General features: G+C 37.6%; 1 protein-coding gene across 11 annotated transcripts in view; it reads right to left on the reverse strand.

The window, feature by feature from the left end:
* taf1 (TAF1 RNA polymerase II, TATA box binding protein (TBP)-associated factor) overlaps window positions 1–25,373 on the reverse strand; it is a 137,444-nt gene that overhangs the window by 25,836 nt on the left and 86,235 nt on the right. For 10 of the 11 annotated variants that reach the window (XM_048605021.1, XM_048605016.1, XM_048605022.1 and 7 more), the window contains 10 exons: window positions 24,408–24,573; window positions 23,463–23,674; window positions 14,239–14,347; window positions 13,155–13,253; window positions 12,534–12,711; window positions 10,495–10,562; window positions 9,588–9,710; window positions 9,390–9,482; window positions 9,196–9,280; window positions 1,992–2,059 (listed from right to left, as the gene is read on the reverse strand). In XM_048605021.1, coding sequence (XP_048460978.1) covers window positions 1,992–2,059; window positions 9,196–9,280; window positions 9,390–9,482; window positions 9,588–9,710; window positions 10,495–10,562; window positions 12,534–12,711; window positions 13,155–13,253; window positions 14,239–14,347; window positions 23,463–23,674; window positions 24,408–24,573 — 1,201 coding nt within the window. Of the gene's footprint in view, window positions 1–1,991; window positions 2,060–9,195; window positions 9,281–9,360; window positions 9,483–9,587; window positions 9,711–10,494; window positions 10,563–12,533; window positions 12,712–13,154; window positions 13,254–14,238; window positions 14,348–23,462; window positions 23,675–24,407; window positions 24,574–25,373 lie in introns of those variants that run through there. The other variant, XR_007263628.1, reaches the window with a different exon arrangement.

Consider the following 25,373-nt stretch of genomic DNA (forward strand, 5'->3'; position numbering starts at 1 on the left):
TTCTTTTTTTGAGAGCTCCTCTTGAAATGTTCTTGAGGTCACTTTTTGATGGCTACATTTTCATTTTTGCCAACTCACTTGTTATGTGACAGCATCATCTAACAAGACTACTTTCTGAATGTGTGTTGAAATGCGAGGTATTTGGACTCTCATAAGCCAAATTAGAATAATTCATCAGTAAGAATTATGACCAACTCTTAATAACAATAACCCATAATAATGACCAACTCTCGATTAAACCTTAGCACAACACAGAAATAAAGCATTCATTTCTGAGACACTACTTGCTTAAATTGGTACAAGATAAAAGACATAAATTAACAAAAGTTATTTTTCAAAGTAACCGTTAAACACCTCTATACAAACAATGAAGAGTCATCATTATAAACACACCTTCCACAGACTGAGGTGATGACAGCTAGTGTTTTCATCATACATGCATAAAGCTGAAACATTTTAACCAGGAAGTTACAAGCTATTTACTGCATGTCAGAAATAAATTCAACAATTAAGAGCATTCATTACTATGGGAGTCACTACATTTCCCCCAAAAATTTAGTAGCTCCTCAACTTGACATTCCACATTCAGTTGCAAGGAATTCATTATCTCAGTGCCATGAGGTTCTTAGTATTGCTGTTCTGAATTCCACATGAAATTATGCTTTCATAATCAGATCACAGAGTTTGCAACCTACAAGCAGAATAATAACTTCTCTCTCTGGGGACAATGAGTGAAAATGAAAAGATGATCAGGCTCAGGGAAGATCTGGTTACCAAGAATAAATCTTTTACTGATCATTCCCATATTCATTAAAACAAAAAAAAAAGAGTGAATTTGTAGGCTTTCGCTCCCCCCCTCACTCCAACACCTTTCAGTTCCTTATCCTTTTTTTCTATTCTATTTAGTGGTAGGTTTTCTTCTCTGATTGGTTTCTCTGGAGTGAATTTTGCTGGGTCACTGGGGATTGACAGGGTGAATCCATCCACCATCCTGTGTATTTCAAGTATTGTTACACTTACTACCCGCAAACACTCCACTTAGTCATACAGACTTCGTTCATAGATGAGTTACACCAAAAGCTCAAACTAAAAATACTATTGAATAATAACGTGTTAAGTAAACCATGGGCAGGTCTTTCCACAGCTAAGGTAAATATATTGTTGCTCGAATAAAACTTACGTATATTTATTTCATACTCATCATATCAAACCATGAATTTTAACCATTATGACTTTTGAAATTATATAACCCATGAAATTGAATTAAGGCTGAATGTTTCTGGAATACACAATTAAAATAAAAACTTAAATATCAACAGACTAAGATTAAGAGATTGCATATCAAGTCATATACTTCATGTTAGAAATAAAACTTTATCTCAAATCTCTATCCTACCTTTACAAATGGATCAGGGAGATTATTTCAAGTACAAAGATTAACCATAAAATCATTGTTAAATAACGAGCATTCCACAATCATGGAGAATATATTTGAACAAACAATACTCGCGTAAATTCCTCAGTGCCTAGTGCAGTGGCGAGCAATACAGACTGGGAAAATGGATCTGTATGGATACTGGATCAGAACAAACTAGTTTCAGTTGAATGGCTCTCACATTTGAATTATTTGCCAACATTATCTCAACATAAATATCAGGAATGCCATTTGGGAGAAGTACAGAAGACAAGTACCCACGTGGCTTTGCCTTAGCTGATGCCAGTTCGATATAGAAAACTGAAGTAAATAAAAATCCAGGACACCATCAAATATTCAATTATACGAAAAATGCAACTTGCACAGCAAAATAGAAGACAAGGAGACATGAATTTCTAATACATGCCAGAAAATAACCACAAATCTGCAATACTTTGCCACAACATATGTCTATTTTAAAACTGAGTCAGTAAATGTTCTCACATTTATCACACTCATTTAAAAGTTGTGAATACAAGCACAAATTTAATACAAAGCCCACAAAATATATTTCTACCTCAGCCAGAGTTTGATGACAGACATTCACAATCTCCTGAGCAGTTTTCGTGTATAAACTATCTGTACCTGCAAGTAAAATAAAGTTGTCAAATACAGATACAGCACATTCCGTTAACTTACATAGAAACATTTCCTACTATAGAATGGTTTTCCTTATTGAATTAATTCTGTTAAACTTAAACAAATAGTTTGTATTGATTAAATGATGGACACCATTAGGTTAGTGTCCCACTAGAGATATCATGCCTAATTATTTTTGAAGCTTTAGGTGTAATTTTAGCATTGTTGTTCTGAATTAAACATTGAAATTATGCTTTTATAATCAGATCAAAGAGCTTGCAACTACAAGCAGAGTAATAACCTTTCTCTGTGAATAATGAGTGAAGTGATCACACTCAGTGAAGATCTGGTTTCCAAGAATAATTTTTTTTATTGATCGTTCCCATATTCAGTAAAACAAGAATTTTAAGTGAGCTTGTATGCACAATCATCCACTTCTTTTTATTTTTATATTCAAGATAGAGTGACAAAATCTACATTTTATTCATTCTTGGAACGTGACATTTTTGGCAAAGCCAAACTTACTGACCATCTGTAATTGTCCTTGAAATATAACTTAGTAGCTTTCTAGGGCATTTCTGAAACCAATTCAGAGTCACTACATGGCTGACAGCTTTGAATCACAAAGTCTAAACCAGGTAAGAATATTAGTTTTACTTCTCTAAAAGGACATTGATGACTAAGATGGGCTTTGCGACAATCCTCAAGTCTCATCATGATCATTAATACTAGCTGTTTCCTTTCCAGATTTTATTCAAATATTGAAAATGCATTCCCCAACTACAATGGTGGAATTCGAACTCATGTCCCTTAATCATTAGCCTCTAATTCAGTTACTAATTCAGTGATTTAAATACCGTGCTACCAAACCCACTAATACATAATAATCACTAGATCATAAGAATTTATCCACTTTAGGATTATAGAGTAATTTTGGTCGAATGTGCATTGTGCATTCACCCTTCCTTTCTAGGTGCATCTGTTCTACTTAAATGAACATAAGAGACAAAAATCCTCCTTGACTTTCAAGCACAATTCTGAGCATCCTCTTAGGCTGAATTTATGTTGATTTCAGTAGTACAGCAGAACTTCTAGCTACTAGGGATTGAATCTCTAGACCAGAATTTGAGAAAAACGTGGTAAGAACAACTGATACAAGCATCTGCCTTAGCCAAGCTGGCACATTTGTATTAGGCTTGCCAGTAACTGCCAGACTTTCAAGTCAGAAGTTGATGAATGCAACATGACACTAGACTTTAGATTTCTATGGCCAACCTGATTATCAGGGCAAAACCATATCCCTTTAAAACCAAATTCATAAATAAACAGAATGAGATGACTGAGCTCCACAGAGCTATTATGAGTTTAGAAAAAAAAATGGTACCACCCATGAAGGTCAAGCAGAAGATGGAATAGGTTGAATTCGCATAGTTTCTCTAATTTCCTGTCAACAAGATCAGATTGCTATCGATCGCAAAACCAGACAAGATTCTGAGTTTGGGTAGCAGGCTGGTTAGGCGTAGGCTTTACAACCGAGTTAAGAGTTCAGCTTATGTGGAGATCAGACCTATGATTCTGAGACCTTTCTCCAACTCTCATGAAATATTTCACTGAGATAGTTCTTCAACTGGTTCTCTTTAGGGTTATGATTCTGAGACAGAAATAGAGACATATTTTTCCTTTTACCGCCTTATTCCACCTGCTTGTTCCAAATGCCCACAGCTTCCTAGTCTGTGACAAAAACAATAACCAAAAGTTCAGAGGCTGTTGCAAGGCAACCTTGAGCACTAAGACCCAAAACTATGGTCATAAAGCAATCTGTTATTCCTCTCGAAAACTTTTCACCCAAGGTCACAACTTTTTTTGTAAACAGCAGACCATCTGACATTTTTGGAGTGTCCAGTAGTCATGGCCAAGAGGTTAAAGTGATAGATTTAAAATCAATTGGGATCCCCCCGCACAGGTTCGAACCCCACCACCCTATGTTTCTGGGTGACACGGTTACTCAGTGGTTAGCACTGCTGCCTCAGAGCGCCAGAGACCTGTGTTTGATACCACCTCGGATGACTGTCTTTGTGGAATTTGCACATTCTCCCCATGTTTGCATGGGTTGCATCCGGCTGCTCCGGTTTCCTCCCACCGTACAAAGATGTGCGGTTTAGGTGGATTGGCCATGCTAAATTGCCCATGTTGTCTAGGAATGTGCTGACTAGGTGGATTAGCCATGGGAAATGCAGGGTTTAAGGGAAAGGGTAGGGGGGTGGGTCTGGGTGGGATGCTCTCTGGACCTTCAGTATGAACTCAATGGGCTGAATGGCCTGCTTCCACACTGCAGGGATTCTATGATTATGCTCCTAAAAGTTACATAGCAAATCCTTTACAACCCAGGAAATGTTCAAATTCTCATTTTACAATTCTCATAATCCATAAACATATATATGTTCTCAACAATTGTAATCTACCCAAAAATGCTGTCACCATTGATATCCTTTGTGCTAAAGGAACCTATTTTGATTTGTGTCTATCAACCTGATCTCAATGGGAGTAATCTTGCCTGAGACTGAAGGCTGCGGGGTCAGATATAGAAACACAGAAGTAGCAGTAAAGCATGTGGCCTTCAAGCCTGCTCCCCTATGTAATATGATTATAGCTGATCATCCAACTCTGTATCCTAGTCCTCTGATCCCTTTAGTTCTAAGAACATCCTCCTTGAAAATCTTCAATGTTTTGGCCTCAACAGTTTCCTCTGGCAGAGCATTTCACAGGCTCTCACTGTTTGGATGAAGGAATTCCTCCTCATTGCTGTCCTAAAAGGTCTACCCCTGTATTTTTAGACTGCGACCCCAGATTCTGAACACCCCATTCATCGAGAACATGTTTCCTGCATCTACACTTTCTGATTCTGCGAGAATTTTATAGATTTATATGATCCCCACTGCCCCTATTCTTCTAAATTCCAATGAATATAGTTCTAACTGATTCAACCTCTCCTCATATCAGTCCTGCCATCCTCGGAATCAGTATGATAAACCTTTCTTTGCACTCCCTCCTTAGTCAGAATATCCTTCCTCAGATGAGGAGACCAAAACTGGACACAATAGTCCAGGTATGGTCTTACAAATGCACCAAATTAGTTGCAGCAAGGCATCCCTGCCTCTCGCAATGAAGGCCAAGGTATGATTTGCATGCAGCACCTGCATGCTTACTTTCAGTGACTAATGTGGAAGGACACCCAAGATCTCTTTGCATCTTGCTGCTTCCCAATCTATTACAATTCAGATAAAAATCTTTTGTTGTTTTGTTATCAATTTGGCTAACCTCATATTTATCCACATTATACTGAATCTGCTATGCATTTGCCAACTCATTCAACTTGTCCAAATTGCACTGAAGCTTCTTTGCATCCTCCTCACATCCTAGCCAGCTTTGTGTCATCTACAAACATGCAGCATAACATACTTTCCTCATCAAAATCATTCATATACATTATGAATGGCTAGGGACCAAGCACTGACCCCGGGATGTTAGCTGTGCAAGACCCCTTGGGGAACAGCGACCATAACATAATACAATTTTTTATCAAGATGGAGAGTGAGGTTGTTGATTCGGAGACAAGGGTGCTGAACCTTAATAAAGGAAACTACGAGGATATGAGGCATAAGTTGGCCTTGATAGATTGGGGAGAGTTACTTAAAGGGATGACAGTGGATAGGCAATGACAAACATTCAAGGAATGCATGGGGAACTGCAACAACTGTTTATTCCTGTCTGTCACAAAAGCAAAATGGATGAGGGCCAACCATGGCTTACAAAGGAAATAAGAGATAGTATCCGACCCAAGGAAGAAGCATACAGATTGGCCAAGAAAAATAACAAATCTGAGGATTGGGAGTAGTTTAGAATTCAAAGAAGGACCAAGGGATTGATTAAGGAGGGGAAAATAGAATACGAAAGTAAGCTTGCAGGGAACATAAAGACTAAGCTAAGGTACGTGAAGAGAAAGAGATTGGTAAAGACAAATGCGGGTCCCCTATAGACAGAAACGGGGGAATGTATAACAGGGGACAAAGAAATGGCTGAGGAACTGAATACATATTTTGGTTCTGTCTTCACAAAAGAGGACACAAATCAGATACCAGAATCGTTGGAGGATGCAAGATTTTGTGAGAGAGAAGAACTGAGGAAGATCAATATTAGTAGAGAAATGGTGCTGGGAAAATTGTTGGGATTGAAGACCGAAAAATCCCCAGGGCCTGATAATCTACATCCCAGAGTATTTAAGGAAGTAGCTCTAGAAATTGATGGTCATCTTCCAGGATTCTATAGACTCTGGAACAGTCCCTGCAGATTGGAGGGTGCCTAATGTCAGTCAATATTCATGAAGGGAGGTAGAGAGAAAACAGGGAATTATAGACCGGTGAGCTTAACATTGGTAGTGGGGAAAATTCTCGAATCCATTGTCAAGGATTTTACAGCAGAGCATTTAGAAAGCAGTGGCAGGATCAGACAGAGTCAGCATGGATTTATGAAGGGAAAATTATGCTTGACAAATCTGTTGGAATTCTATGAAGATGTAACTAGTAGCATTGACAAGGGGGAACCAGTCGATGTAGTATATTTGGACTTTCATAAAGCATTTGACAAAGTCCCACGTAAGAGATTAATGTGCAAGATTAAAGAACATGGGATTGGGGGACATGTATTGAGGTGGACAGGAAACTGGTTGGCATAGAGGAAACAAAGAAGGAATTAATGGGCCCTTTTCAAATTGGCAGGCAGCAACTAGTGGGGTGGCATTGGGATTGGTGCTGGGACCCCAGATATTCATAACATATATTAACGATTTGGATGAGAGAATAAAATATAACATCTCCAAGTTTGCAGATAATACCAAGTTGGGTGGGAGGGTGAACCATGACGACGATGCAGAGATCCTTCAGCATGAGGGAGGGGTGAGTTGGGCGAGTGGGCAAATCAATGGCAGATGCAGTATAATTTGGATAAATGTGAGGTTATTCACTTTGGAAGAAAAAACAAGAAGGCAGATTACTACCTGAATGGCTGTAAATTGGGAGAGGGGAGTGTGCAGCGGGACCTGGGTGTCCTTGTGCACCAGTTGCTGAAGGTAAGCACGCAGGCAGTAAAGAAGGCAAATGGTATGTTGGCCTTCATTGTGACAGGTTTTGAGTAGAAGAGCAGGGATGTGTTGTTGCAGTTGTATAGGACCTTGGTGAGACCACACCTGGAATATTTGGTGCAGTTTTGGTATTGTTTTCTGAGGAAGGATGCTCTAGCTGTTGAAGGAGTGCAGCTAAGGTTTACCAGGCTGGTTCTGGGGATGGTGGGTCTGACGTATGAGGAGAAATTGACTAGGCTGGGATTGTTTTCACTAGAGTTCAGACGAATGAGGAGGGATCTCATTTAGAATTTTACAAGTCTCTCAGGACTGGACAGGGTAGATGCAGGGGGGAATATTCCCAATGGTGGGTGTGTCCAGAACCAGCAGTCACAGTATGAGGTTTTGGGGTAGACGATTTAGGATGGAGAGGAGGATATTTCTTCACCCAAAGAGCGGTGAGACGGTGGAATTCATTACCACAGGAAGTAGTTGATGCCAAAACATTGAATGTATTCAAGAAGCGACTAGATATAGCACTTGGGGCAAATGGGATCAAAAGTTATGGGGAAAAAGCAGAATTAGGCTATTGAGTTGGATGATCAGCCATGATCATGAAGAATGGTGGAGCAGGTCAAAGGGTCAAATGGCCTCCTTCTGCTCCTATCTTCTATGTTTCTATGCTAGTCACTATCTGCCACTCAGAGAAAAAAAAAATTTATTCCTATGAGATAACATGGTGTAGAGCTGGATGAACACAGCAGGCCAAGCAGCATCAGAGGAGCAGGAAAGCTGACGTTTCGGGTCTGGACCCTTCTTCTGAAAAGGAACTTCTTCACTCAGAGGGTGGTGAATGTTTGGAGTTTTCTACCCTTGAAACAAAATTAGAAATTGCTGGAAAAAACTCAGCACGTCAGGCAGCATCTGTGGAGAGAAAGCAGATTTAATGTTTTGGGTCCAGTGACCCTTCTCCAGAACTGAATCACTGCCTGACCTACTTAGTTTTTCCAGCAATTTCTGAATTTGTTTCTGATTTCCAGCATCCCAGTTCTTTGATTATTTTTTGTTGTGGAAGCTCACTGTGCATGTTCATGAAAAAAAAAACAGATTTCTAGAGGCCAATAATATCAAGGGATAAGGAGAAAGTGAGGCTAAGTGGTATTAAAGTAGATAATTAACTATGATCTAACTGAATGGTAGAGCAGGTTCAACATCCTACTCCTATTCCTCTGCTCAGTCAGGAGCAACTTTAATAACATTACCAGTACCATCCATTTCTAGACAATTTATGACTAGATTAAATTAATGGGGACATACTATAAATTAACACGAGAAACAAATCAAATATAACTTCTCTCAATCTGTGACACCACTTTAGTTATTTCAATATTTTATTTTGAAAGACTGCAATTGTTCTAGCTAAACATTAGGCTTCTCAATTCAGGGTGATCATTTATGAGTGTGTATAAATTTTTGTGTGTATGAATTGTTAATAAGCCCAAAGAAGAGTTCTCCCTTTGCAAAGCAAGCTAGTTTGAAAATACCAATTTTCCTTTCCAAAGTGGTGTTTAATTTTAAATCATTTGTAGATCCCATTCATTATGGTAGAGAACTATGAGGAATATTTGACAGAAATTATCAAGAAAGTTTGAGAAACATTCCATTGTTACTCCTTTCTATGTCCACTTTTCTGTTCATAATCACATTTCCTACATATCAATAAGGTAAACATTTTTTTTTCCTGGCTGGTATCCTTCAAATTTCCTGGAGAGCGGAAAATAATAAAGATTATACTTGAACACTATTTTCTACTGACATTCTTTATAACTGATGTTTATATTTCTCTTTCTTCTCACTCCCTCCTCTCAGTCTAAAACATTTTCACTCATTCCAGGGCCCAACTACCTATAGTCTGACTTATACAGGGGAGTGTAAGGGTTGCACTCACTAAATTAAAAGAAAACACTGATCACTGATAACATATGCTGTAATGGAACTGTGGTAAGAAGGCAAGTTATGGGTTTACCATTGTACTTGATGCTGTTAGAGAGAATAAGTTCCACATCCTGCAGGAAGACTTCACGATTATGGTATTTGTGTTTGGAAATATTCTGCAGTACCAGAGAAAATGTGCAATTTTAGTAATCTATTATAGAATTGACAAGTAAATACAGAAACTCCATATACCTACTCTTCAGGTCTTTAGGTTCATTTTCATACCTTCCTCACAGTTTCAAGATCCATGGGATTTGTGATTACTTTGTAATAATCAGGAACAAACTTCTTATTAACTGGATGATGGAAAGGCCAAGACTGACAGAAAGAAGAAAGGAAGAGTGTTAAGAAGAGACATCCAAACATATTCCTCAATTTAGTTTGCATTAGAAATTTACAGCAGACAGAGCGAGTCCAACTTACATCTTGCACAGCCATCATCTTTTGAGTGACTATATTATCAAGTATAAATGAGAAAGCAACTTGATCGTCATCATCCAGAAGAGGATTAATGGCTTTCTCCAAGCGGACCAATTTGTCTTCTTTCTAATAAAAGCAAATAAAATCTTGAAACTTACTGTAGTTAAAAATGAACCCTACGCTACAAAATCAATCATTTATAAATCCATAAAATAAAATCTTAAACCATAAGATTGATGGTTTTTCCTTCATTGACAGAAGCCACAATGCAAGTTGAAATGAAAATAGGGCCACGAAACAGGCTCACCCAATGTTAATCAACGACAGGTGCTGGTCTCAGAAACCAGCATAAAAGACAGACTGACAATAATGAGAAAATGACTAGCAGAGGTACCATCATTTAAATGCAAAGTTAAACAAGCTTGCCCTCACAAGTTGACAATGCTCGAAGAGTTTCCCCAGTGTCCAGGTCAATATTTATCCTCAACCAATACTTGAACGACAGATTATCTGAGTGTAACTGATTGCTTTTATGGGATCTTGCTGTGCACAAATTTGGTGGAGTGTGCAAAAGAGGGATTATTTAATTTTCGCAGTATCTGAGTATATTTTGGCCAGTTCAACTCATTCATTGTAAAGGGCAGATTTTACAATGACTTCCATACGCTCACAAGGTTCTCACGAATGGCACATCAAAACATCTTCAAGTGACAATGACTATGCAATAAACAAAAACAATCCTACACAAAACAGATTAACAAACAGTTTTTATTTTACAAATATTTAGTTAAGATTTTACTGTGTCTTACTATATGATTCTGTTGTTTTATACACAAATATGAGAAACCAGAGATGATAGACTGCAATGGGAAGCAGATAGCCAGTTGATACAGAATGAGTTATTATTCACCTCTCTGAACTTTTGGTCACAGAGTTCCACCATACTTTGAGCAATTTGAGTCAGAGGATGCTTCGTACCTGGAGAGAGGCAAACAGGCACTCAGTACAGTCACTTACATATTACTTCAGTGACAATGCATCTACCTGCTTACAACATGTGATTATGCTTTCATTATTCTCACACACAATCACCAGTTCACAATTTCCGGCTTCCAAATTATTCCAAACTCCTTTTGTTCAACCAGATGGAGCTCAGCGCTCAAACTGCTACAGCACAGAAACTGGCCATTTTTTTCTCCACATAAGTAATGTAGCCTCAACACATTCTGCTTCTTAAGACTCGTGTCATTTAAGTTTCCTTCCTTTTGAATAACTATTTGAACATCCGTTTAAAAAAAACATTGACTACATTTTAGTACTTGTGCAATAAAAACACTCTGCTATAAAAGACATGTACCCTCACATTACTAAAATATTATCTTCTTGAAAAAATCATCCTGATTTGCATTTCAGAACCAGATCAGATACGGAAAAAGGAAAAACAATTATTTTTAACCTTAGAATCCTTCATAATCTTTAAGATTTAATTTCATTCTAATAAAGAATGCCCAAACTGCATGAAACTATAAATTTCTCTTAACTAATCTCTTGTCCATGCAATGCCCTTGGAAAATGTAAGCTGCAGCCTTTCTATGGCTTTTGTAAACTTTCTGTAATCAAGTGTTCAAAAATATGGCAATTAATTCCAATAACACCTAATGAAAGAAGACCACACTTTTATTTCTATGCTTCTGGACACAAAATCAAGACCTCAATTTGTCAGTTTATGATCTTATCTTCTCATGTTGTCACTTATACTAACTTGTTTATCTTTCAGTAAAGTATGAGCACACAATGCTGCAGGTTTGAATTTAACACAAACAGAAGTTTAAAATGCAAAATTCATAAAGATAAATAAATCAAACTATTTACATACAGCAAACGTTTGCATATAAACACATGGTAAAAATATCTCATTTGCAGCAGCAACAATAAACATTCTCAGCTTCTATGTTCTATTAGCCAGAGACGTTTTCCCAGGGCGGAAATGACTACTACGAGGGGGCATAATTTTAAGGTGATTGGAGAAAGGTATAGGGGAGATGTCAGAGGTAGGTTCCTTACAGAGAGTGGTGGGTGCGTGGAATGCGCTGCCAGCGGTGGTAGTGGAGTCAGATACATTTGGGACATTAAAGCGACTCTTGGATAGGCACATGGATGATAGTAAAATGTAGGGTATGCTGGGTAGTTTGATCTTAGAGTAGGATAATAGGTCAGCACAACATCATGGGCCAAAGGGCCTGTACTGTGCTGTACCATTCTATGTTCTATGTTTAACAGCATCCCATTACAGTACTGAAGCAGAGAGAATGCCCTTCTCTATCCCACACAGGGTTTGACTTTGTTGTGACTTCAATTCTCCATCATAATATCCTGATAGCCTCTTTCTTGATTTATTATATAACCAAGATTAAACATTCTCAGCTTCAAATAACTCTTTCAGGGTATTAACCAAATTTTTCTCGACTGAAACTTTTACAAAACCCATTGTTCTGAGTTAACTTATTTTTAACAATTCTAAACAATTTCTTCTTTCCTCAAGAACAAATGTTTTAGACATCCAACTACAGCCACAACTTCTGCAGAACTGTCCAAATTGAAACTTACAAAATACCATCTTATTTCCAAGGAATGGGTGTATCGACTAAGTCCTGAAAAATTCTAGAATCTTCTACCTCAAAGCTTAATGCACTGTACAATTTACTTTTTTCACTCCAGCTATCCTAAAGTAAACATATTCCCATTAGCCTTCACAACAACTTTTCTTATTTATAAGACAGCACTATGGCTACAGAAATACTTGCAAATTAATCATTAAACTCATAATTCACTAGCTCAAAATTCAAAAACATAAACTAAAGAACAAATTAAATTAAAATATATATAAATCACACTTTATATCACAAAATAAATATCAATGATCACAAAGAAATATCTTGCAGCACATACCATTGTAGGTGGCACAGTTTTTAACAATAAGTTCAACTTGCTCTCGGAATTCTTCTCGTGAATGGCACATCCGTTTCCGGACATTCTCTCTTAAAGTCTGCAAATCCATTGGTTTAGTAATAATTTTATAATAATCCTTCACAACTTTCCCATTTACTGGAGTGTGGAATGGATAGGTCTAGAGAGAAATGAGAAGTTAAAATGGAAGGTCAATTCTCTCACAAAGTAAACAATGTAGTAGAAAAATGGAACTGAATTATAGGAAATAACAGGAATAAGAATAATACAAAGGCATATGTTTCCAGCACACTCACCAATGGACGTAATCCCTACAGAATCAAGAGGTTCTATTTTATAGTGAATGTGCACTATTCAAATTGAATGACTATTTGGTGCTATGAGCACACATTGATAAATAACTAGATAGCGATTTCCCCTTTTTTTAAAATCACACCCATAAAGCTACAAAAGAGTTTAATCCACATATTTCAACGTGGGTTCAAGAAGAAATAAATAAACATGCTAATCTGCCGGCTCACTCAGTCTCACACTTCACTTTTCTAATTGTTACTACTTCCTTCTCCAAGGCCTTATAATCAAATGAAATCTATGAACTCTTACATTTACAAGGTCTCGCATGTCATTGATGATTCCTTCCAATATGGATGACAAGGTAACCATCGGGTCTGTCCGTCGCCTATGAATGGATTTGTGAGGTTTCTATTCGGAGAGAAAGAAAACTGAAATGAACAATTTTGTAGTATCAAGAGTTCTGATACTAAAATAACCTTACCACTTTTTCTACACAACCGTTTGATCTTAACTGAATTACTGACTCCAGTCTATAAAAACACCTTCCCAAAAATCTGACAGTGGATGAGTGTAATGAACTTAGGCATTTATTACCCTTCCAGACTGTTCTTCAAACTGATATTAGTATCGTTTTGATTTTATGCTTTTTGTCAAAACCTTTATCCTACCACCAAAATCACCTCTATCCATCTCTGCAGAATTGCCTGACTTGATCTAAATCTCACCGCCATACTTTTACCAGCTTTGAGTTCAAATTCTCAAACTATGATCAGTGGCCTTTCATGTAAGAAGTCTCTTAACTTATTACTGCTTCAATACAGTTTCAAAGATCTCTTGTTCCTTCGACATCAACTATGTTGACGTTTCGGTTCAGGACCCTTTTTCAGAAACGGATCCCGACCCGGAACGTCAACTTTCCTACTCCTCTGATGCTGCCTGGCCTGCTGTGTTCCTCCAGCTCCCCACTGTATTATCACTGACTCCAGCATCTGCAGTTCTTGCTATCTCTGATGCTAACCGTTTGCTAGGTATATTCATATTTAGAAATGTGATTTCCTGCACTTTTTATTTAAAGATTTCAACATATAAATTGTGAAGAACAATAGGATATTGATGAAATATTGTAGAATTTCTGATGGAATTTAAATCATACCAGTAATTGTTCTAAGCCTGCTGCAAGCCTTAATAATTCAGTCTGCTGTTTTAGATTTAGTTGAGCTAGCAATAGGCAGTACTTCAGGAAATAGTATAACTAAACATATTTCATATTTCTACCCTCCTTTATTCAAGTCAAAACACTAACTTTGTTTCTCTTTCCAGAAATGCTTTCAGAACTGCCGAGTACTTCCAGCATTTTATATTTATATATTTTTTAAATTAAAAAAAAGCTTACATTTAGGTAATCGCAATGGACTGTGGTTCCAACTCGTCTTCGACGTTTTGGAGGAAGCTGCTGTTTAGGAAATTTGAGGACCAAAGATTTCCTGCGTACTTCATCTGCACTAAAATACCAAAAATCAGAACATTTAGTGTAAAAAAAAAATTAAAAATCACAGAAAAGTTAGAGCCAGAGTATACATTAGCAATTCAATGCATAAATCATTATGGCACATTTGAGATATCAGAAGTGATTTTGGTAATGCACAGTGAAAAGGGGAGTCTGAAATGAATGGTCCTGTAAGGCGTCATCTCCTTTCCTCTGTTACTTTAGTTTTATACAAGCAGTTAAGGAGGTGACTCTATGAAGGGAAATCATCAAAAGGCAACAGAACAACTGCATAAAATTGACTAATATTTTTTATAATTAAGGAATGGGTATAGAATGGTTGATTCTCAAATTAGCAAGGTCAGTGCATTGCAATCAGGGACTTGATTGTTTGAAGTGAAAAGTGCCAGTTAAAAGAAAATTAAGTCAGAATTTGTAAAATAATGCAGAGCAACTTTTGAAAGCTTGAATCATGTTACATTTTATATTTCTGAATTGATGTTGTCATTCATAGCTTGCTAATTGAATAATGTTTATAGTTTATGTCTTCTAATTCCCTCATGTCTAAGCATGTTCCTAGAGCTTTGCTGCAGCCCATGACCATTCCCAACCAATTATCCAGCAAAATGCAAGCTCCCTTCATTCAGTACAGAAAGAGGAGTGTACGTTCATACCATTCCTCTTGAATGCTTTGTGTTTTTAAACTGGTGTCTATTATAAGAAATGTAGAGACAATTTGCAAAAAATTAGCACAATTGCTAGGTTTCCTGGTGGGTCTGAGAATTAGAATTTCATTGGTTTTATTGCTGAGTTTCTGGTACCAATAAAAGACATAATATCCTGTTGGGTCAGCTGGTTACAGTAGTGAAAAGTTGTGTTGAACACTCCCAGCCCTTGTTGAGTTAGATGGTATTAGTGACAGCACTGTATTCCAGTTAGGTAAAGGAAAATTGACCACGTTTCTAAGGCTTAGTGCTGTTCAATAGCTCTGCTCATGTGAAGTTTAAGTGGACGGAAAGGATCTGTGGAATGGATCAGCTGGACTGTGACACCTCACTGTGAACAAGCAGTCTGCCAACATTTCAGGGTTGAATTTCTATGCACATTTTCCCAAATGTTATTTCATCCAAAAATCCATGGCAGTTCCTGAAATACTGGAAGAAACATGGTTGGTGATTAAGAGAATCCCTGCTATAAATGCAAATCTTGTAATGCCCAGTTTCACACATGCAGATTGGGCTCATGGTGAGTTCCCAGTGGACAACAAACACCATGGGCTGTATTAGCTTAACAAGTCAGGGCTTTCAGTAGTTAAAGCAAAAGAACTGACTGAATAAAGGAATAAGACCATTTTCTTTGGAATTATGAAATGTCCTAGTTTACTTTCCTGGACCCATACCTATTACTCAGTGTAATTTCCTGAAGCTGATAAGCTGCCTGCCATTGAATCATGATGGTGGTAGATGTTTGGAATACTGTCCTTGACAGACTTTAGGAAATTAGCTCTGGATAAAGTATTAGTTATACTACTCCTCATTTAACAGGTGATGGAGCAATGTAATGCAACAGGATCAAATTTGCAATAGTATATTACCTCTTCCATCTAGACTTATAAGCTCCAGTTCCTTTAGCATTCATGTTAGTTTATCTCAACTCTCTACTATGTCGGTCAAACGTTTGACCTGGTCTGTTAATTCAGTGGTTAGCTTCAATTTTTCAGTGCTATTTAGATGATTAATCTATTGTCAATTTGTTCCATTTCAATCTGCTTCACGTATAACAGAATGACTAATTTAAAATTATTCTGAGAGATTTTAACCTCAAGAAGAGTTTATGTCTGGTACTTCTGCCCTTGATTTTGCATCTGGCCTCAAAATAAATGCAGGAAACAACTGCGCGCGCAGGAGTATCACATTGTTTGTTAAAAAAATTCTACTGTTACAACTTCAACTGAGATTCAACAGAAATTGACACGAGATGAGACGATTGTTCATGTTATGGAAAACATCGGTCTCGTTTTGTCGCCAACTACTCAGTGATCAATCATTGCTTATTTAATAAATAAAGCTTACAGTGCTGGCAGACTGTTAGATTGTTTCAAAGCTTTGACCTTTACTTGAGAAGGCTATCTGCTTGTTTATATAGACATTAAAAATCTCACAGCATGTGTTAAAGCAGGTAAGTCCTTCAAGTGGCAGGACATATTTTTATTCACTTAAAACCAGGCTCCTGCGTGCTCTCTCTCTCTCTCGCTCTCGCTCTCCCCCTCCCCCTCCCCTCCACAAATAAACAACTGAATTGATGGTGCAGATTAATTAAAAATTTGGGGGATTTTCTGTGTGCAAAATGATTGTTACATTACAACAGCAGTTGCTTTGGTAATTATTTCTGATTGAAGCACTTTCGGATGTTTCTTAGAGAGGTGAAGTAGTGTTAAACAAGTCTAAAACATACTGAATTGTGCGATGCAGCTTTTAAAAAGGTACATTGATCAAATACATTTTCACATTTGCGCTGCAATATGATGAATTGTCTCAAAGTGTTTCAGTTACTTAAGTGTATTTGGTCATTCTGCAGTTACCAATCAAATAGTAACTTTATTGAGGTATAAACTTGTCTTAGGTGGCAGAGATATTGAATGGCCACCTTTTTCACACTCTGAGTTTCTTCACCACTGAGCCCAATGAAGTATAAAATTGAGCACCATTTGTCGTCCCTTATTTTGCAGCATTGGGCAAGACAAATTTGTAGCCTATAGTGTTCAAAAAGAAATATGCAACAAAAAATGAAAAGTATTTGTTATCTTTGCCTTGTGTTTATTTTAAACTGTAATTGTTGTCCCTGGAATACATAGAACATAGAACAGTACAGCACAGTACACGCCCTTTGGCGCACGATGTTGCACCAACCTATTATCCTACTCGAAGATCAAAACGAACCTGTATACCCTTCATTTTACTGTCAACCATGTGCCTATCCAAGAGTCGCTTAAACGTCCCTAATATATCTGACTCTACTACCACCACCTGCAGTGCATTCCATGCACCCACCATTCTCTGTGTAAAGAAACTATCTCTGGGCATTGGATAAACTCTCTAGACTTCAAACTCAACAGGCACCAGGATCAAATGAAGGAGAGAAGTGAGTTGGAAAATTTCAGAATCACTATCCATAATTTTCCCATCCTTCTTAGACTGGTGGTAACTGAAAAGTGGAAAATTGCAAATATTTTTCCTCTGTTCAAAAAAACAGTTCAGGTCAGGAATATTTGTATGTCCAAAAACAGAGAAGACCTAAAACTGAAGGCCTTTTCAAAAGCAGAACAAAATGGACACGCAGAGATGCAGAGTTCTGGTAAATCATGTGCAACTAATAGAGAGGGTTAATAAGAGGAATGCTGTTGGTGTGGTATACATAGACATCCAAAAGCCACATAACAGAATTGCGAGAAAAGTTCAAATTTGTGGAATAAAAGAGACAGTAGTAATATCGATACAAAACTGGCTGATTGATAGGAAATTCAGTAGTGACTCACAGTGGTTTTTCAGACTGGAGGGAAGATTTATAGTGGAGTTCCCCAGGAATCTGCATTATGACTCCTGCTCTTCCAGGTACATATCAATTCTAGATCGTGGTATGCTAAGCACAATGTCAAAATTTGGAAGTAATGAGGAGGATAGTGTAGAACCTCAAAGGACATTGAGAGGTTTGCATAATGGGCAGGCAAATGGGTAAATTTTAATGTAGAAAAATGTGAAATAATTTGCTCTGTAGAAAAAAAGCAGAGACAATATTAAGTAAAGGTTACAATTCTAAAAGGGGGGGGTGGTTGCAGGAGCAGTGGGTTTTGAGTATCATTGAAGGTGTATAACTTGGGACAGCAGTTATTAAAGTATATGATAACTTGGCCTTTAGTAATAGGGGTATGGAACAAAAGCAAAGACATTAAGTTAAACTGTGTTTAAAGCATCCGGCTGGCGTATTAGATTTAGTTCTGGGCACCACAGTTTAGGAAGGATGTGAACCCATAAGAGGTAATTCAGAAAAGTATTACAAGAATGGCTCAAGAGATGAGAAATGTCAGTGAACAATAGCAGAGTTCAGATATAGTTTATCTTGCTGGCATAGCAGAAAGCCATGAAGTGCTACGGCTTAGGTAGAAAAGGTGGGGGAAAAGAGTTGATCCAGAAACAGGAGCAACAAAGGTGATAGCAGAGATTGGAAGGCAACAAGGACAGCCAAGTTCAACACATGAGGAGAGGGACGAACAAGCCAAAGGAGGAGATAGCAAAGCAGAGACCAAGGAACACAGCTGGAGGCTAGCCAGAGACCCTTTCTCTTTTTCTTCTCTATAAGGTAGAAGAGTATAACCATCCTTAATGTCATTACAGTGAAGTGTCACTGAGGCATTACCACAACTATTTAAACATCACAATCACTGAAATATTTCCATAAGATATTTGAATGGAATATACACAGATATTCACAATATTTTGAAAATGTTTATCTATAAAGTGCTCACCATTCTTCAAGCATCATACACTATTTTATGAATAATTCCCTACCCTAGATCAGAATAGAAGAAGCACAATTAAGAGCTGTCTTCTGCAATGTACAGAAAATGTTTCTGGCCTTCTCACTAATAATGCTGATCCCTAACCTGAATAGCAAATTAACTTGAAATAAACAAATCTAATATACATTTTACAAATGGATCTTGAAGTTCCAAAAGGATACAGCTGAACGTTGGTATCAATAAACTATTTTAATCAATATGTTCTGTCCTCAAAAGTAATGCACAGTCAGATGTACTAAGGCAACAGCATGTTGCGTTTACTTATGATAAAAATGCTACATCTGTTTCACATTTTTTATTCAACAACTCTCAGCCTTATATAAAAATATGATCAAAGACTCACTTGGAGCATACATAAAAAAGCTCCTAGTCACGGAAAAAGCCAGAGTCAGAAAATGAACAGTCTTTTAATTGGCATTAAACAACCACAATTCAAGTAGTACAAATAAAACAAAGAAACTAATCTATAGCTGCAACTGCAATTAAACTCGTGAATGAAAGAAATCTGGTCATCGATCTCTCGCTATAAATTCTGTGCCTGCGTGGTTCACTCTCACTTCACCTGACCAAGGGGCAACGCTCTAAAAGCTTGTGATTTCAAATAAACTTGTTGGATTATGACTGGGTTTCACCTGACTTCTGACATTGTCCTCCCCAGTCCACAGCGGCACCTCCACATCATAACTAGAAAGGTGGTTGGCATGTATTCAGAGGATTTAGCAATGCCAAACACACAGATTAGGCAGTACAGTAGTGGGGAGATTGATTCTGGGAGTACCTCAGAGGTCAAGAAATAATGGAACTGTGGTCCTGAGATTTCTTTTGAAGAATGAGAGTGGATTGCAGAAGTCCAGGAATGCAAATGATTTGGGTTTTATTCAATATTTAGAACAGGTCGAATGTTATCAGAGATCTGACAAGATTAAAAAAGGTACTCATGTTTACACACGTCAATGTCCAAAACTATGTGAAGATAGTGGAGGAGAGAATAAAAATATCAGATTGCATCTAGTACCATTTGAGGAGGAACAGGCTGGACCCAAACGTACTGACAGGTATGAAGCCAGGAAATCCTGGAGAAATTCCCTTAAATTTCTTTTCCTGGTCATTGATCCCTCTAATGGAAATAGGTTCCTCCTATAACTGTATCTCAGCCTCATAATTTTACACATCTCTACAGAATCTCCCCTCAGTCTTTTCTGTCCCAAAGAAAACAACTGTATTGTATCCAACCTTGCTCCAAATCAACATGCTTATGAATCTCTTCTGTATCTTCTCCAATGTGACCACATCCTTCCTTTAAGTGCAGTGTTTACAACTGTATGCAGTATGCCAGCTGTGGCCTAACTACTGATTTATACAGTTCTTGCTCAATCTCCCTGCTCTTACACTCCAAGTCTTGGCCAATAAAGCATCTTCAATATCTTTTTGGCTGCAATATCTTCCTGTCCTAACTTTGGGGACCTGTATTCACACAGTCAATGATCTCTCTGTATCTCTACACCTCTCAAAATTAAACCATGTATTGTGGATACCCCTAATTTGGTTGTCTTCCCCAAATGCATTATCTCAAACTTTTCTGGATATAATTCCATTTGCCAGTTTTTTTGTCCACCTGACCATCCATGGAGAACTCCCTACATCTACAGCTTTTTTCTTCAATATCAACCAGGCAGTCAATTTTCATATCTTCAAAATTAAGTCCCCTACATGGAAGTTTAAACCACAGTTGCACACAATAACCATCTACAAACCCAGTACTAAGTGCTGTGGAGTCCTGGAAGCAGGTTTCCAGTCACAAAAGAACCCATCAACTGTAAACTATAATCTTTGACTACTGCCACTGAGCCAATTTTGGATCCAATGTAATTACCTTCCAAAAAAAGAAAATGGTCAGAGCTGAAAGTATCAATGTCCTATGACTTTTTTGAATTTGGACTTTGGCTAATCAATCTTTAAAGTAAGTGTTATACAGTAGAGATGGAGGCCATTTAGCCCACAGAGTCTATCCTGTGTCATTACAGAGCAGTCCTACAAGAATCATTCCTCCATGCTCTCTCCACAGCCCTCTATGTTTATTACCCTGAAGTATCCATCCAATTTTCTTTTGAAATCATTCACCATCTTCCATTCAACCAACCTTGCTAGCAGAGATCCACTCACTGCACAAGTTTTTTTAACAATTCCCCTGAATCTCGTCAAAAACCATAAATCTGTATGCTCTACTCCTTGCACCATCAACTAATGAGAATACCTTGTGATCTTATAATCATAAGATTATGACATAGTCTATGTCATAATTTTATCTAAGCCTGTCATAATCTTGCATACGTATGTTAAACCGACAACTCAATTTATTTTATTCCAAGGAGAACAACCTGAGCATCAAGCAAAAGCTTAACAAGTGGGAAAGGACATGATGGTATGGATGACAGACAATTTACAACACAGGAAACACATCTGTCAGTAACTGTCAAAATTCTTTCATAGCCCCGTTCTCTGCACAAAGTCCTGTATTTCAAGCATTACCCCAGTTACTTCTAAATTGAAGGTTTTCTGAAACAATCAATTCCTAAACCAAAGCATTCAGTGTTTTAGGAACACTAAACTTTAAAGAAATTTCCCAGAATCTCTTTCAGTAAAAGTTTTGAATTGATGGCTCGTCAAAAACCCCATTCAAACAAGAAAACAAATCTTTGACAAAATATGCTTTTTTTCAGCAATATCAAGTAAGAAGAAACAAAGGTTATGAGAGATTTAAAAACAAGGATTCCTCAGTGGAAACTGTAACAGTTGGGGAAGAGGTGGGACTGTAGAAGGAAGAGATTTAGTTATTGTTTAGGAGCCTACAAAGCCCACTGTTTATAACGCTGCAGGAGCCAAACTTGTCAATAAGGTTGTCAATAAGGCCATGTCCATAATTTGAAATGAGGATTTAAAACTGTCTCACAACTGCTCACTCACTCAGAGTTCAATGACAGTCATTAGTGCCTCAGGCCTTGGAAACCCACAGGTTAGTCTCATGACCATCACTTTGGAACACCCTAAAGTAAAGAGCAATACATGGAAATGATCAGAAATTGCCTCATTACTAACAGTTACAACGGGAGGAAAACTGCTGTTGATATCCTGGTGCTGACATGATTGACTTCTTTAACCACAATCATCTTGAGGTTCTGTTTAATAGCAACCCGTGGAGAGTTCTCTCTCCCCCCAGCCTCCCACCTCTCCAACACTAACCCCAAACTGATTCCTGTTAATTTCAATTTTGCTGACATTCCTTGAGACTGCGCTTGGTCAGATGGTCTTTTGTTCACTTTGAACCAAGATTCTATTAAAGTCAGAGTTAATTGGCCCTGCTGAAACCCAAAATGAACATTAGTGAGCAAGATATTGCTATGAAAGTGCAAATATATAGCACGTCATCAATATCTTCCATCACTTTGCTCATAATCAAGAAAACACTGACATAGCAGAAATTGGCTGGATTGAATTTGTCCTGCTTTCGTAGACAGTATATTCTCTGCAATTTTTTTCATTGTTAGGTAGATGTCAATGTTTTAGCTGTGGTGGAACAGAGGCATGTCTAGTTCTGGAACATAAATCTTCAACATTACTATCAGGACACTGTCAGAGCCTGGACACCTTTGCTGTATCCAGTGCTTTCAGCTATTTCCTGATATCATGTGGTGAATCAAATTTGTTGAAATCATCTGTGATGTTGAGGACCTCAGGAGGAGGCAAAATGGACTGTCCACTCAATACTTCTAGATTATCATTCATCATTGAGTATGGGCTATGTAGAGAACTTCCTTCTCCAATCACTTGTTGAATTGTGCATCACCATTAACAATTGGATATGGCAGAACTGCCAAATTTTGATCTGATCTTTTGGTTGTGGGATCATTTACTTCTGTCAATAGCATGCTGCTTACATATTCTAGCATAATTATAGTCTTATGTTCAACAACACCCTTGTCTGAAGTATTATAACAAAGGTGTTTTTATAAGGAAATCTAAATCTATAGGTTCTATAGTTTGAGTTTCCATCTTGGAAACTGCTTCTTCACAAAAGCAACTTTTATCTGCATTGTCTCCTGTATCATCAAATTCTACAATATCAACAGCTTTAATTTATATCGTACTTTCAAAAGAAAAAAACAAATGACCCAAGGGACGTGGTTCCATTTATATATGCCCAACAAAGTAATCTAGACTGACAGCATCTGTTCAAATTTATAGCATGCACTGCAACGTTGCCACCACATCTTATTTCATTAAGATCACCCTGGCTGACAGGCTATCATACACTGTAATGTAAAATCTTTCAATACAGGTTTGGACTGGCTAAAGCATTAACACTGAATTTAAACAAAAACACACAATAGATGTAGATAATTTGTATCAAGGTGCTTATAGAATACATGAAGGGATCCATTTCCCTTCCAATCTTTACAATGTAGTTGCTCACTGTTTTCTTCAATATTTGTTTGCACAGATTAACTGAGCCGAATTCTTTTCTTCCACTTATCTCTAGCTACAATTTCCTACTTACCTTTCAATTAGCTGCTTGCCCAATACAATTTTCGTTCCTTCCACTTTGATAAGTTCTTCATTGTCATTAGGTATAACAGTCTTTTCAAGCTCCTCTTCTTGCTCCTCTGTCATTGCAACTGGGTTACTTGGTGGTGCATTCGTTTGGTAATACAGAGGACAAAACTTATTGGTCCTCATGTGGCCAATGGCACCACAGGCACCACATTTTAGCTGTAAATACAGAAAAGAAACTGTCCCAGAACATCCAGTTACAAGACTTTTTTAAAACTACATTGTCTAGCTAAGGACAAACCACTTACTACAGATTGACAATAAAACAAAAATTCCTAGATAAACAGGAGCACATCCCGATAGCTATTTCATTCTCTCTGCTGGCAACAGAAAAATGGAATACTCTTTAGAAAAAAAAAGTCTGGGAAGGGGTCAAGAAAGGCAATGAGGATGACACTGAGCCTTAAGAAAATAGAAACACAAATAATTTCAATATGGAGGGCTTTTCAAGTCATCTCAGTGCCCTTACTCCTGCAATCTTTGGAAATTATATCAATTTACAAGAATTGCTCAGGCCATTTTTACAAGTCCTTCCACTTTGATGTAAAGGCAATTTTTCCTCAAAGTAAACAAGTCTAATAGTTCATCTGAATCTAGCCTTCATCTGGTCAATCTGATGAATTAGGTCATATCATTAAGTAGCTACTTCTTTTATCAGGGAGAATAAAGTTATGTACAAAACAACAAGAATGAAATGAATCATAATTCATTAGGTTTAAAAGCTACAAATAAACTGGTTTCAGCCCTAGAGATAACAAGGTGTAGAGCTGGATGAACACAGCAGGCCAAGCAGCATCAGAGGAGCAGGAAGGCTGACGTTTCGGGCCTAGACCTTTCTTCAGAAAATGCCCTTTCTGCCCGCTCAAAATCAATGCTTGTTCAGGTGGATTACCTTTAGGTCGGGCCTTTCTTTGACCTTTTTGGGTTTTTTCTCTGGCGGTCCTTTCAATTTTTCCTTCTCCTGATTCCGTTTGAGTCGCCGAAGTTGTTCCTGAATTCTGCGTCGTTCTCTTCGCATTTCCTCACGATGTTGCTCATCAAATAGAGCAAATTTGCGGCTAAGGAAGATAAAAGAATGAGTCATATAAGAATTAAAACTTTTTTCATATAGACTTCTGCTTTTCGTGATCTTTACTCAATATCTGTTCAATTATAATTTGATACATCTATGATTATTCCATCTAAGTAAAGGTAAGGTCATTATAGTCTTACCAGACCATTTGGCTGCTCTCTCATTAGAGAGAGACGACTGGCAATTGTGGGTTAACTACATCTCAGGCAAGGGAAGAGGTTGAGAAGGAGAATCCTTCAAGGAACCTCTATGTAATAATGAATACAGTTATACATCTTTTGAAGACTGCCCCAGTGGAAAGCTGTCTATTCCTTACAGCCCATATTCACCTGAACTGAATTTTGTCTACCATGGATTTACTCAATAGCAGATTCTGCCCAACCTTTTTTGTCAGACCCTGGCTGACTTATTTGCTTCAAAAGTATCCTGTAAATATAAAATCAAAAATCTCTATTATTTGCATCTTTTTCATGTTAACAACAATGACTTGCATTTATATAGCAACTTTAACAGAGTAAACTTACCTAAGGTATTTCACAAGGGTGTAATTAGATAAAATTGGCAGAGATGAAGGAGGCACATTCGAACAAAGTCTGGTTAATGTTGTAGGCTTTCAGGAAGACTTTAAAAGGAGGAGAAAGTACAAACTGAGGCCTTATATTTATGGAGATAGTAAGAACTGCCGATGCTGGAGAATCTGAGATAACAAAGTATAGAGCTGGATGAACACAGCAGGCCAAGCAGCATCAGAGGAGCAGGAAAGCTGACGTTTCGGGTCGAGACCCT

This window comes from Rhincodon typus, chromosome 14 (assembly GCF_021869965.1).
Source record: "Rhincodon typus isolate 14 chromosome 14, sRhiTyp1.1, whole genome shotgun sequence".
Taxonomy (NCBI): domain Eukaryota; kingdom Metazoa; phylum Chordata; class Chondrichthyes; order Orectolobiformes; family Rhincodontidae; genus Rhincodon; species Rhincodon typus.